The 15,819-nt window shown below is 38.2% G+C and overlaps 1 protein-coding gene across 1 annotated transcript; it reads right to left on the bottom strand.

Annotated features, from left to right (window-relative positions):
• Positions 1–2,609: 2,609 nt before the first annotated feature.
• LOC128212214 (uncharacterized) lies at positions 2,610–11,818 on the bottom strand. The gene is made up of 6 exons (XM_052917551.1): positions 11,772–11,818; positions 11,551–11,624; positions 10,556–10,683; positions 9,603–9,770; positions 3,063–3,109; positions 2,610–2,726 (listed from the first exon to the last, which is right to left on the bottom strand). Exons 2-6 carry the CDS (start codon positions 11,595–11,597, stop codon positions 2,682–2,684), a joined length of 435 nt encoding a protein of 144 aa, XP_052773511.1. The 5' UTR covers positions 11,598–11,624; positions 11,772–11,818; the 3' UTR covers positions 2,610–2,681.
• Positions 11,819–15,819: the final 4,001 nt, after the last annotated feature.

Here is a 15,819-nt window from a genome sequence, read left to right as displayed (position 1 = left end):
GGTGCTGTAATACTAGCAATTATGAACTTAAGGTTTTCTGTTTTTAGTTATGAGTTAAGTGTTACACAAGCTTTGTGTGAATAAGCGAAATTCTATACTATTCCAGTTTATAAGGGGTATGATAATAAACACTGAGTTGGTATTCATAAAACATCTTAAGTCATTTCTTAATTTAAGTCGATTTCCTAAAATGTTCATGGTCAAATTATTAAATTTATGAAAAAGATGAAGATGAAATTTTGTGTTTTACATAAAATTAATGGAGTATTTCAGGTATTATTAAGTTATCATATCATATGACTAGTGAAATATCTCGTTCGGGGTCTTTTTCTGTAGAACGTTAAAAAATAAACACTATTTCAAACATATAACTCTATCCAAATAATCTACAAAAATAATGTCTGACTGTCTGCGTATGCGCTTATAAACAGTTATTTTTATACTCAACCTATACAATTAGTGTAAAGAGGTCAGGTCATATCTGCAGTACAGATTCAAATAGGCTGTAAGGTTTGAACTGCAAACGTTGTCCAAGATAAGTGTTCAGTCAGATGACTGGTTTTGCAATAATAAAAACTACATTCATCTTAAATATGCATTTAACATATCCAATTCGATATGGCTATTTAATTAGTCATAAGTAGTTTCGTTAAATTCATTACAACTAATTTGTTATAAAGTAGGCAGGGAACCAGACCATTCGGAACTCCTCGGCCATTTTATCGAAAACAACCTCGGATGTATATGGATGGTTTACACACTCAAAAAGTGGTACGTTTAAGTCCGCTGCAAGTAGATCGCGTAGTAATTTTATTTAGCAGTTAAACTTTGTGACTTAACTCTTGGGATTCTTCATTATGTTTGCTATAATACAATTCAATGACAATAAATTTAAACTTAGATCAATAAATACAACTCTAAAACACTACATTTAACTAATGATATAATTCAAAATTTTACGAACTACTTCAACAGATGTACCGGCATACATCCGAGGTTGTTTTCGATAAAATGGCCGAGGAGCTCCGAATGGGAACCAGACAAACAGAATGTTTGCTTACGAATGTTCCGATTGGGATTGTTAATCGATTAATTATGCGAATTTAAAGCATAATGCATGCGGCGAAAAGTACACAATCGAGAACCTACAACATGTACCGGTACTTCTAAATGGTTTCTTTACACATAGAATTTCAACAAGCAACGCAAACAAGTTCACAGAGATACTCACTAATCCGAGGAATTTTCATAGCAAATGATATTTCCGATATTATAAGCATGCAATTCGCAAACGACGCTGCAAATTTCGCAGAAACTGCGAAAAACTTACAGTTGCAACTAAACCGTATACCGGAATATTGTGATAACGCGGAAAAGACCGTTAATCTAAAGAAAAAAAAAATTTTTTTTCGAAACTGTGGCCCGTTGAGAAATTATGAAAACTGGTAATACAAATTTTAGAATTTGAAGCTAACTTCGATGTATAAGTATTAGGGATGCAAACGAATGGCAAAGCTGATATTCGAATATTCGGTAATTCTTTCGATCACCTGCTGGCTATATATATACTTATTGAGTATATGGGTCTACTTTTTACCCCAAGCTTTTGTGGTCAGATGCAAAGCACCAGAAAAGCAGTTTTCTCACTCAAATCTTCTGAAGGTCGTTTGGTCACTTCGAAAGCAAAGACCTTTTAAAACTATGGTTGTCCCCTTTCTGACATATGGAGCGGAGATCCGGGGTTGTAGCTACGCCTCTGATCTCGAACGAGTTCAAAGTTTGTTCTGTAAAAACTTTCTTGGTGCAAATATTAGCACTTATAAGTTTATGGCATTAAATGAATGTAGTCGTGTTCCACTCATCGTGATCTATTAATCAAACTATATTAAATACTGGTGTAATATTCTGCAAAATTGTTATTTCGGTATGTATTTGGTTACGTGTGGTTATGGTTAGACGTAGGCAACATTAATATTTTCACTTCGCAATTTAAACATCCCTAAATCGACTGTATTACTCAGGGATGGCACGATACCGTTAGTACTTCTTCAAGATGCGTTTTTATTAGACAAGTGGCGAATTTTAGTTATAACTTGTTAAAAAATGGGATATTGAGATTGTAATTTGTATGAAATTTGTATTTAGCAATGACATCGCTGTATTGTAATCAATGATGATAATATAACACTATGCATTTTGGGTAGATGGCTTATACGTACTGAATCAAGTTGAGTTGAGTTGAGCTAATCATTTTGAAAAACTGAATTGAATTTAGCATCAACGAACACAGACAATACAAATTTAAGGAAGCTAACTCACAGTTACTCCGATACCGAATGCAAAATGCAATAAACAGAGATGGACAAAACATAAAGGAAGACGTAGTTTCATCTGGATACCCTTCGTGCGATTATACATGGTACGAGTTATGTCTTTACTTTCCCAACCTTATATATATATATTGCCCATCTATTATATAACCTATACCTACCCCCCCCCCCTCTCTCTCTCTCTCTCTCTCTCTCTCTCTCTCTCTCTCTCTCTCTCTCTCTCAGGCGTCCTGACTGCGATTAAATACGAATGTGAGAACATACATGTAAGCAACATCATTTTCGAAGACGTACTTTTCAGTTTTATTCATATTTTTGATTCCATTTCAAGATTCCAATGGGACCGGTGGTTTAGTGGCATCCGTGTCCCGCTGGTTGGTGAGAATCCGGATGTACCTACAGTTTGAAATAAAACTTCTTAAAATACATTTGATCTAATTACTTTACTAGTCTTATCGGTGTGAGTTCGTTGACGTCATTCTGCTAATAATTTCGGTTAAGACCCAATTGACGTACAGTATAGAAGAATGACGTCGAGGAATTCATCGCCATAATGTTAGAAGTAGCAAAATAAGTTGTGGACTGTTCAAAAGACAGGTGCATGTTTTCTTTTTAGCATGGTTCAATTTCACAGACAAAGTTTTTTTTTATAATTCGATCATTCGATCGCAAAACTGATACATGTACTGGACCAAATAACGCCCTTTCGTGAAAGTGCAATGCTTTACTTACGGCATGCATAAAGGCTGAGAATTCTGCGGGTTGGATTTGTCCGTCTCCTGTTTAATACAAAAAAGGTAAATATAAAGAAACAAAATAAAGTATATAAGAATGTTAATCACTTATGTACCATTTGTTCCCCAATTTTCTGTTGAACTCTGTGTACTGTTTTCTTACCAATGTGCAAGGTTGTAATTCAAATTTCTGTTGAACTCTGTGTACTGTTTTCTTACCAATGTGCAAGGTTGTAATTCAAATTTCTGTTGAACTCTGTGTACTGTTTTCTTACCAATGTGCAAGGTTGTAATTCAAATTTCTGTTGAACTCTGTGTACTGTTTTCTTACCAATGTGCAAGGCTGTAATTCAAATTTCTGTTGAACTCTGTGTACTGTTTTCTTACCAATGTGCAAGGCTGTAATTCAAATTTCTGTTGAACTCTGTGTACTGTTTTCTTACCAATGTGCAAGGTTGTAATTCAAATTTCTGTTGAACTCTGTGTACTGTTTTCTTACCAATGTGCAAGGCTGTAATTCAAATTTCTGTTGAACTCTGTGTACTGTTTTCTTACCAATGTGCAAGGCTGTAATTCAAATTTCTGTCAACCCTTTGCAATGCTTTGATCTAATACTTGCAATTCAACGTTCGATAAACCCATTGCAATGTTTTAATACTAGCTAGATTGCAACTTACTCAGTAAGTACGTTCCAAATTCACTGTTTTATATCACTCACAGTATGAGAACATTGTTCATGTTATATTAGGTGTATGCTTTTAGATGAAATACAAAATATAAGTTCCGTTTCGAAATCTTTAAAACTGTGTCATTATTCTACATTAAGACAATATCAGAAGCTAGAATAAGCACACCAATATACACCATCAAGCATAAATATGTTACACTTAAAGTTGCACTCTCAAAGATTGAACGTTTTGACATCTATTTTATTTTTTGTCTTGGAACGAGCCATTTTTAGTGAAAATCCATGGAAACCAGTGATATGAGACTGCTGACAAAAAAATAGATCGCAGATTTTTATATTTAAGTTCAAAAAATCATGTTTTATGCATTTTTCTTAAACCCATAAAACATTAATTTTCTAACGGAAATATGCAAATCTGCGCTCTGATTTTTTGTCAGCAATCTTTGGTTTGCAGATATTTACGCAAAAAATTTGCTCTTTCCAAGACCAAAAATAAAAAAAGTTGTAAAAACGGTAAATCTGCGAGAGTGCAGCTTTAACGTTAACGTATTTTATCTTGGAAATATTTTCTTTTTAATTTTTTGTTCAAAATGAGTTATCCTACTTCCTTGCAATTGACATTTTGAAAATCAAAGCCAAAAGCCGTTCAATTATCTCGGTACCTTGAAGAGAAAGCTATTGGTCCCAGACGTTACTAACGCTTTTCGGCAAAATATAGCAGTTACTGTCATATTTTTAAATAATTGTTTACAATAGAGCTCTTATTTTAACTTTTGACTACGCTTTATCATTGCAACAAGCATTCTGTTCACATTTCACATGTAATTAAATTGTTTAAACGTGAACGAGTCCCTTTAAAGTCAATGTCCGACCCTATCAAATGTGAACGTGTCCCTTTAAAGTCAATGTCCGACCCTATCAAGTGTGAACGTGTCCCTTTAAAGTCAATGTCCGACCCTATCAAATGTGAACGTGTCCCTTTAAAGTCAATGTCCGACCCTATCAAACGTGAACGAGTCCCTTTAAAGTCAATGTCCGACCCTATCAAACGTGAACGTGTCCCTTTAAAGTCAATGTCCGACCCTATCAAACGTGAACGTGTCCCTTTAAAGTCAATGTCCGACCCTATCAAACGTGAACGAGTCCCTTTAAAGTCAATGTCCGACCCTATCAAATGTGAACGTGTCCCTTTAAAGTCAATGTCCGACCCTATCAAATGTGAACGTGTCCCTTTAAAGTCAATGTCCGACCTTATCAAATGTGAACGTGTCCCTTTAAAGTCAATGTCCGACCCTATCAAATGTGAACGTGTCCCTTTAAAGTCAATGTCCGACCCTATCAAACGTGAACGAGTCCCTTTAAAGTCAATGTCCGACCTTATCAAATGTGAACGTGTCCCTTTAAAGTCAATGTCCGACCCTATCAAATGTGAACGTGTCCCTTTAAAGTCAATGTCCGACCCTATCAAACGTGAACGAGTCCCTTTAAAGTCAATGTCCGACCCTATCAAATGTGAACGTGTCCCTTTAAAGTCAATGTCCGACCCTATCAAATGTGAACGTGTCCCTTTAAAGTCAATGTCCGACCCTATCAAACGTGAACGAGTCCCTTTAAAGTCAATGTCCGACCCTATCAAATGTGAACGTGTCCCTTTCAAGTCAATGTCCGACCTTATCAAATGTGAACGTGTCCCTTTAAAGTCAATGTCCGACCCTATCAAATGTGAACGTGTCCCTTTAAAGTCAATGTCCGACCCTATCAAATGTGAACGAGTCCCTGTTAAGTCAATGTCCGACCCTATCAAACGTGAACGTGTCCCTTTAAAGTCAATGTCCGACCCTATCAAACGTGAACGTGTCCCTTTAAAGTCAATGTCCGACTCTATCAAACGTGAACGTGTCCCTGTTAAGTCAATGTCCGACCCTATCAAACGTGAACGTGTCCCTTTAAAGTCAATGTCCGACCCTATCAAACGTGAACGTGTCCCTTTAAAGTCAATGTCCGACCCTATCAAATGTGAACGAGTCCCTGTTAAGTCAATGTCCGACCCTATCAAACGTGAACGTGTCCCTTTAAAGTCAATGTCCGACCCTATCAAACGTGAACGTGTCCCTTTAAAGTCAATGTCCGACCCTATCAAATGTGAACGTGTCCCTGTTAAGTCAATGTCCGACCCTATCAAATGTGAACGAGTCCCTGTTAAGTCAATGTCCGACCCTATCAAATGTGAACGAGTCCCTGTTAAGTCAATGTCCGACCCTATCAAATGTGAACGTGTCCCTTTAAAGTCAATGTCCGACCCTATCAAATGTGAACGTGTCCCTTTAAAGTCAATGTCCGACCCTATCAAATGTGAACGTGTCCCTTTAAAGTCAATGTCCGACCCTATTAAATGTGAACGTGTCCCTTTAAAGTCAATGTCCGACCTTATCAAATGTGAACGAGTCCCTTTAAAGTCAATGTCCGACCCTATCAAATGTGAACGTGTCCCTTTAAAGTCAATGTCCGACCCTATCAAATGTGAACGTGTCCCTTTAAAGTCAATGTCCGACCCTATCAAATGTGAACGTGTCCCTTTAAAGTCAATGTCCGACCCTATCAAATGTGAACGTGTCCCTTTAAAGTCAATGTCCGACCCTATCAAATGTGAACGTGTCCCTTTAAAGTCAATGTCCGACCCTATCAAATGTGAACGTGTCCCTTTAAAGTCAATGTCCGACCCTATCAAATGTGAACGAGTCCCTTTAAAGTCAATGTCCGACCCTATCAAATGTGAACGTGTCCCTTTCAAGTCAATGTCCGACCTTATCAAATGTGAACGTGTCCCTTTAAAGTCAATGTCCGACCCTATCAAATGTGAACATGTCCCTTTAAAGTCAATGTCCGACCCTATCAAATGTGAACGAGTCCCTGTTAAGTCAATGTCCGACCTTATCAAATGTGAACGAGTCCCTTTAAAGTCAATGTCCGACCTTATCAAATGTGAACGTGTCCCTGTTAAGTCAATGTCCGACCCTATCAAACGTGAACGAGTCCCTTTAAAGTCAATGTCCGACCTTATCAAATGTGAACGTGTCCCTGTTAAGTCAATGTCCGACCCTATCAAATGTGAACGAGTCCCTTTAAAGTCAATGTCCGACCTTATCAAATGTGAACGTGTCCCTGTTAAGTCAATGTCCGACCCTATCAAAGGTGAACGAGTCCCTTTAAAGTCAATGTCCGACCCTATCAAACGTGAACGAGTCCCTTTAAAGTCAATGTCCGACCCTATCAAATGTGAACGTGTCCCTTTAAAGTCAATGTCCGACCCTATCAAACGTGAACGTGTCCCTTTAAAGTCAATGTCCGACCCTATCAAACGTGAACGAGTCCTTTTAAAGTCAATGTCCGACCCTATCAAATGTGAACGAGTCCCTTTAAAGTCAATGTCCGACCCTATCAAATGTGAACGTGTCCCTTTAAAGTCAATGTCCGACCCTATCAAATGTGAACGTGTCCCTTTAAAGTCAATGTCCGACCCTATCAAATGTGAACGAGTCCCTGTTAAGTCAATGTCCGACCCTATCAAAGGTGAACGAGTCCCTTTAAAGTCAATGTCCGACCCTATCAAACGTGAACGAGTCCCTTTAAAGTCAATGTCCGACCTTATCAAATGTGAACGTGTCCCTGTTAAGTCAATGTCCGACCCTATCAAATGTGAACGAGTCCCTTTAAAGTCAATGTCCGACCTTATCAAATGTGAACGTGTCCCTGTTAAGTCAATGTCCGAGCCTATCAAATGTGAACGAGTCCCTTTAAAGTCAATGTCCGACCTTATCAAATGTGAACGTTAAAGTCAATGTCCGACCCTATCAAATGTGAACATGTCCCTTTAAAGTCAATGTCCGACCCTATCAAACGTGAACTAGTCCCTTTAAAGTCAATGTCCGACCCTATCAAATGTGAATGTGTCCCTTTAAAGTCAATGTCCGACCCTATCAAACGTGAACTAGTCCCTTTAAAGTCAATGTCCGAACTTATCAAACGTGAACGTGTCCCTTTAAAGTCAATGTCCGACTCTATCAAATGTGAACGAGTCCCTGTTAAGTCAATGTCCGACCCTATCAAACGTGAACGAGTCCCTTTAAAGTCAATGTCCGACCTTATCAAATGTGAACGTGTCCCTTTAAAGTCAATGTCCGACCCTATCAAATGTGAACGTGTCCCTTTAAAGTCAATGTCCGACCCTATCAAATGTGAACGTGTCCCTTTCAAGTCAATGTCCGACCCTATCAAATGTGAACGTGTCCCTTTAAAGTCAATGTCCGACCCTATCAAATGTGAACGTGTCCCTTTAAAGTCAATGTCCGACCCTATCAAATGTGAACGTGTCCCTTTCAAGTCAATGTCCGACCCTATCAAATGTGAATGTGTCCCTTTAAAGTCAATGTCCGACCCTATCAAACGTGAACTAGTCCCTTTAAAGTCAATGTCCGACCCTATCAAACGTGAACGTGTCCCTTTAAAGTCAATGTCCGACTCTATCAAATGTGAACGAGTCCCTGTTAAGTCAATGTCCGACCCTATCAAACGTGAACGTGTCCCTTTAAAGTCAATGTCCGACCTTATCAAATGTGAACGTGTCCCTTTAAAGTCAATGTCCGACCCTATCAAATGTGAACGTGTCCCTTTAAAGTCAATGTCCGACCCTATCAAATGTGAACGTGTCCCTGTTAAGTCAATGTCCGACCCTATCAAATGTGAACGAGTCCCTTTAAAGTCAATGTCCGACCCTATCAAACGTGAACGTGTCCCTGTTAAGTCAATGTCCGACCCTATCAAACGTGAACGTGTCCCTTTAAAGTCAATGTCCGACCCTATCAAACGTGAACGTGTCCCTTTAAAGTCAATGTCCGACTCTATCAAATGTGAACGAGTCCCTGTTAAGTCAATGTCCGACCCTATCAAACGTGAACGTGTCCCTGTTAAGTCAATGTCCGACCCTATCAAATGTGAACGAGTCCCTGTTAAGTCAATGTCCGACCCTATCAAACGTGAACGTGTCCCTGTTAAGTCAATGTCCGACCCTATCAAACGTGAACGTGTCCCTTTAAAGTCAATGTCCGACCCTATCAAATGTGAACGTGTCCCTTTAAAGTCAATGTCCGACTCTATCAAATGTGAACGAGTCCCTGTTAAGTCAATGTCCGACCTTATCAAATGTGAACGTGTCCCTGTTAAGTCAATGTCCGACCCTATCAAATGTGAACGAGTCCCTTTAAAGTCAATGTCCGACCTTATCAAATGTGAACGAGTCCCTGTTAAGTCAATGTCCGACCCTATCAAATGTGAACGAGTCCCTGTTAAGTCAATGTCCGACCCTATCAAACGTGAACGTGTCCCTTTAAAGTCAATGTCCGACCCTATCAAACGTGAACGTGTCCCTTTAAAGTCAATGTCCGACTCTATCAAATGTGAACGAGTCCCTGTTAAGTCAATGTCCGACCCTATCAAACGTGAACGTGTCCCTTTAAAGTCAATGTCCGACCTTATCAAATGTGAACGTGTCCCTTTAAAGTCAATGTCCGACTCTATCAAATGTGAACGTGTCCCTTTAAAGTCAATGTCCGACCCTATCAAACGTGAACGAGTCCCTTTAAAGTCAATGTCCGACCTTATCAAATGTGAACGTGTCCCTTTAAAGTCAATGTCCGACCCTATCAAATGTGAACGTGTCCCTTTAAAGTCAATGTCCGACCCTATCAAATGTGAACGTGTTCCTTTAAAGTGTTAAAATGTAAGTCATTGAGCATGAACATACGTTTGCGCGATAAGCCTAAGCAACGAGAAGTCATAAATCACAAGTCCTACTTGGACTAGTGTCGAACTGGACGACATGAATTGCTACTTCCGGCAAACACAGGGCGTCATCGCCGTCTGTGTTTAGATTGTTGAAGAAATCATGCGCTGTGTCATGATGGTCATGGTAACGCGTTGTCCATGCTGCGATGAAATCGTGGTACGAAAGGCAGGAGTCGTCTGAAATTACAAAAACCGATTAAGTTTAATCGTGGTACAAACTAGAGAATGTATAACATTTCTCCCACCTCAGATAAGTATAGGTCCAAACACAGAAAACGCGACGGACTCAATAACCGGATGACAAACAACATGTCAACTGTCAATCATTTTATCATTATGAAAAATGTCTTGAACTAAAAAGGTGTGTCACATCCCGCTTTACTGAATTGCCTTTCTACAGTGACACCCAATAACGCGTTGTCATGCTATCGTTTCTTTTGAGATTCATATTGGCGGCGAATACCCTTTGAAGTAGCTCTGGCGTTTTAACCGACTGGAAAAGGCTGGTTAGATGGAAAAAAAAAACTTACATGAGACATAGTTTATTGAAATTTGGAAAACTGTATCATGGTGTTTGTGTTTTTAAGAAGTTTGTTAAGATAATACAGTCCAAAGATGTAGTTACTCACTGTTAAGAGAATACAGTCCAGATGTGTACTTACCCACTGTTGAGAGAATACAGTTCAAATGTGTACTTACTCACTGTTAAGAGAATACAGTCCAAAGGTGTACTTACTCACTGTTAAGAGAATACAGTCCAAATGTGTACTTACTCACTGTTAAGAGAATACAGTCCAAATGTGTACTTACTCACTGTTAAGAGAATACAGTCCAAATGTGTACTTACTCACTGTTAAGAGAATACAGTCCAAATGTGTTCTTACTCACTGTTAAAAAATTACAGTCCAAATGTGTACTTACTCACTGTGAGGAGAATACAGTCCAAAGGTGAAGTTACTCACTGTTAAGTCCCCAAGAGGTGAGTTCACCCACGAGCTCTTCAACTTGAATGATTCCGTCAGCGTTATGGTCCGATTCCTTTACGACCTGTTGGGCTATCTGCTCCACCGTCAGACATGCGTTGTTCGCGCTGGTAAAAGTAAAGAGTACCAGTTGGTTAAAACGGTTACAGTGTTGGCCTAGGTGGTGTTAAAGCTTATTTATACTCGCACTAGAGCCTTGCACATTCGGCGAGTGCTCCGATAAGATTGTTAGTCATTGTATGTTTTAGAGCATAGTGCACTAACAGAAGTAACCCTGGTTCGAGGTACCATTGTTCTTTAACGTGTACCAGTGTATAGCACTGTCACACGGCAACCCATTTAACTTGCCTCCCGGAAGACGATTAATATTTGTTGAGAGATGCGGCGGGGAATCGAACCTGCGACCCCTGGATTGACAGTCAAGTGTGTTATCACTAGACCACGGATCTGCCACAGTGTGTTGGCCACAGTAAAAATTAATGTATTTAACTGCAATGAATTCCTTACCAGTAGGTTCACCAGTTAAAATACTTTTGAGAACAGTGACAATTGTTGCGTTACAAGGAGAAATATGGCGCACCAGTTGGTCAAACTGTTAATTGGTTTGGAAATAATAACAAAGCGTATTTTTCGCAAAAGAACAGCCCGTTTTAATGCATTCAAATGCGTTACAAATTTTGCGTCAATGTTTTTTGCCGAAAAATGAATGAAATCTTCATTTTTGGCAAATCATGTGTTATATGATAGAAATAATATTATAATATACAACTCATGTAAGATCCTATATTTACTGCTATATTTTAAAAATATGTGTTTTACAGTACAATTTAGCTGTTTTATAACACTAGTGACTATTACTCTATATTCTTTTGTGACATGTTTAATAATAATTATACATTGGTTGAAATAGCATAAGACGTATTGCTTTATGCAAAAATATGATTGGAAACGTAATGTTCAGAAACTCATATTACCAGTTGATAGCTCCGATACAAGCGAATATGAAAAGAAGAACTTTCATTGCGGTTTCTTCAATGAGCCGTACAAACTGAAATAATAAAACATATTCACTGTTTGCAAAGAAAAAATCAAAGCATGCGAAATTAACATTTTATTTAAAAAAACGCACACTGAAATAGTATCAATCAAGAAATTCCCATAATACAGAATATTATAACGACTTAAGACAACCTACCTTGGAGGATCCTTGGCAAGATATGGACTTATCGCTTGTAAGCAAACGTACATATAGCACGCGTATGTGCAATAAGGCCGAAACAATTAATCCTTAATTGATAAGGACGTTTAGTTTGACAAGCACATCATCAAGCTTTGTGAACGAACCGACATTTCAGAGGATGTGCTGCTGTCAATGTGCTTCTATCTTACACGTGTGCACTATTTCCTAGAAAATATGTTTAGCGGCGCATGCGAGTTTGGTTTGTGGTCACCAAGCCGGACGAATGGGTTTTCTCCGGGTACTCCGGTTTCCCCCACAACACAAGACCATACTTTCGCATCGCATCGTGCTTACGACCATAGTTAATATAATATTGTAATAACTTGTTTCACAATCATTGTAAAATAAATAAGTTTAAACAAGAACATATGTGGAAGGAAAGTGACTGTTTGTCTGGCTGAAAAGGATGTTGCATGTATGCGCATTTGTCTGAAAAGTGATTGTTGCGGGCAAGCATCATTGACTGTTAGTTTATTCGGGTATGCGACGATATCTGTGAAGTTGATGTCGACATGCATATTTGCATTGAAAGTGGTTTAGACATTAATGTTTGTCTGGATCGATACTAAAGGCATATGTTTTTGTCTAGAAAGATATTAAGGGTATGCACTATTGTCTATAGTCTTGTTGCATGCATGCGCTTTTGTCTAGAAAGATATTGCGGGTATGCACTATTGTCTATAGTCTTGTTGCATGCATGCGCTTTTGTCTAGAAAGATATTGAGGGTATGCACTATCGTCTACAGTCTAGTAGCATGCATGCGCTTTTGTCTGGAAAGATATTGAGGGTATGCATTATTGTCTATAGTGCTGTTGCATGCATGCGCTTTTGTCTGAAAAGGTATTGAAGGTATGCAATATTGTCTGTAGTGCTGTTTCATACATGCGCTTTTGTCTGGAAAGATAGTGTGTGTACGCACTATTGTCTATTGTGTTATTGCATGCTTGCGCTTTTGTCTGGAAAGATAGTGTGTGTACGCACTATTGTCTATTGTGTTATTGCATGCTTGCGCTTTTGTCTGGAAAGAGATTGAAGGTATGCACTATTGTCTATTGTGTTGTTTCATGCATGCGCTTTTGTCTAGAAAGGTACTGAGTGTATGCACTTTTGCCAGGAAAGTTGATAAGCTTCTGGAAAGTTGTTGCGGGAATACAACATTGCCTGTTAAGTTGATGTGATCGTGCGTCTTTGTCCGGAAGCTGTATATTGGCATGCACTTAATGCGAGTTTATTTCGGGCAATCATTTTTTTCTAGAAAATTTATGTGAAGATGAACTTTAGTCTGGATAAAATATTAACGCATACAATGCTGTTTGTAAGGTTGATTCGAGCATGTGGGTTTGTCTTGAAAATCGTTTCTAGATGAGCATTTGTCCGTTAAGTTGTTACGGATGTGCGCGTTTGTCTGGAAAGTTGATGTTGGCATAATCCTTTGCATGGAAGGTAGTTCTGGACATGTACCTATCTAGTAATTTGATTTTTAGGATGTCTTGTGGTACTGTCCAAACATTGTTGCGGTCATGTACTTTAGTCTGGAAAGTTCTTTCAGACATCCGTTTTTGCTTGGAAAGATGATACTCGCATGTACTTCTAATATGATATTAAAAGCATACATTTTTTTTATCAAGAATGTAATTGCAGGAATGTGTTTTTGCATGGAATATTGTTGAGGCTATGCATGCACTTTTCTTTTGTAAGGAAAGATGTTAAGACATTATACTTGTGTCTGGAAAGATGATGAAATTTATATTTTCTATTTTAATGTCTTTTTGTTTCAAGTAGAAGAAATCAACAAACTTTATTTTGTCCTAGTGACTACCAAACGTATATAAAAACAGGCATTCTAACTGACCCACCGTGACTGATGAGGTCAAATACAGGAGTGGCAAATAAGTCGGTTTGCACACCGACTTTAATAATTGGTGCAGCTCTTATCTCAATCAGCCTTCAACCAGGTCGTGTTCCCTTTTATACCTAGTTTTGCAGATGTTCGTGTTCCATAATCTAGACAGCTTACATTACATACTTTCGCGTGATACGAATTAAACAAAAGAAATCTGCGTTTGATAAAAAAAGAATAAGAAAACGTTTATGCTGTTTATGTTCATCGGTTTTCCAAAGTGCTTCTCTATGAGTTTTCAAAATTATGATTTTGAAATGTGTCTGTCTTTGTTGATTTCTATAAGAGGTGATATTCCAGGGAACATAAGAATGTGGTTATTCTATAATTGTGTATTGTGGTGACGAAAGTGATGTAGAAACTTTCCCATAAATGTACTCTGTTATTAAAGAACAGGAATAGTTTGCGATAAATGATTTGCAGGACCCAATTTAAGGTTCTGAAAGCATTTCACTTACTAAGAAAAAAACCCAAATTGATTTGGGCTCCGACCAGATTGAAAATAAATATATGTTGCTAAACCGTACAACACTACATAATACATCATTAAAAAGTAATTAATTGCTATTAAACTTTATATTTTGACCATTTACGAAATCACATTTTAGCGATTCTTACATGTGTGAATAGCAGATGGGGGTCAAAGTTAGGCAGGGACCTAGCTACCAATAGGCCATGTGGGCCGTGGCATATACAACATTTTTTCCGATTTTTTCACGAAAAATAACGATGATAAAGACCGTGGTATTTTTATTTATAAGACTAAAAACAATCCGGAGAAGATTTATCCGCAGAACGACAAAATCCCCAATAAATTGGCCTACCCATTGTTAACAGACTAGCGACGCCCCTATAAGGGGGGCTGAAACCACCTTTTTAGTTGGCGGTGTTGGTGGATCTTTTCTGAGTACTTTAATGGACACAAGGGGCTGGTACGCGGAAACTCAAAATTTGGCACCATTCAGTACACAGCATATCAAAATCGTTTTGTTGCACAGGATTCCGGGGTTCGTAACGAAACAGGAATCTATTGATTGTTTAGTAAAATTTAGTCCAGTAAGTGAAAATCAATAAATAGGTCAAATACACATGTTCCTCAATTATGATTGAGAATTTATACCCGTTCGTTTTGTCTGGGGTCTGGTGTTCAAAGGTACAGTACTTCTTTGATTACGCCGGCGAGTATGTTACGTAAATTATCTCTAGTGGGTTGCTGATCTAGTCACAAGGTCACCAACGTGCGAGGTGCGACAAGTTGTTGGCACATGGAGTAGGACGTAACCTTCTCTTTTGTAAATTTGTTGTAAAATTTACTTACACAATTTTAGCAAAAGTACATTGTCCAAGTCTTCTTTTCGATATTCTTTGATGTGTAGCTTTTGTTACGTTGTTGGTTTAGTTCTTACAACAACATGCGGAATGGGTTAGATTCAGATGATCTCAACTGGGGTTATATGTTTGTTCATTCATACGCAAGCATCAATTAAGTGAAATACAATACTACAGGTATAGCTATATATGAAATATATATTTGCTCTGTTCTTCTATGCAACATATTAGTCAGTATGAATAACTACAATAGAGAAATAAATAGTAGTATATCAAGACTTGTGTCCCTTAGTTACATTTAGATTAAGTTTGGAATTGTCTGGTTCCCAGCGTACTCTGCACAATAAGAGTACTACCTAACGATATGAATCAATACAACAGTATAAAAGTGAAATACCTACAGAGTTATAAATAGACGGTCCACAAAATATGTTTTTTCCCTATAAGATAAGGAATACACAGGAGGCAGCCATTTTCAGTGTGTGCCAGGCCCGATAATGAAATGGTAAGGGCAGGTAACCCAGGCTAAAGTATGGAACAGCTTCCCTTAATGAAATGGCGTACAGAAAATATAAAACTATTATTTTTTTCATTGTTCTATATATTGATGGCGTGGTAATGTATTACAGTGTAACGTGCGACATTAAACAAACTCCAACAGATCCCTTCAGAGAAAAGCATACTCGACCCCGAAGGGGTCCGTTGGTCTTTATATATAGTTAATTCTCAATCCATACAGAACCTAGGCTTTGCTAATTTGCATATTACCAAAC

The sequence above is a fragment of the Mya arenaria genome, chromosome 12, assembly GCF_026914265.1.
Source record: "Mya arenaria isolate MELC-2E11 chromosome 12, ASM2691426v1".
Classification (NCBI taxonomy): domain Eukaryota; kingdom Metazoa; phylum Mollusca; class Bivalvia; order Myida; family Myidae; genus Mya; species Mya arenaria.
Note: the sequence above shows the minus strand (reverse complement) of the source record. Positions and strands in the feature narration are given on the sequence as shown.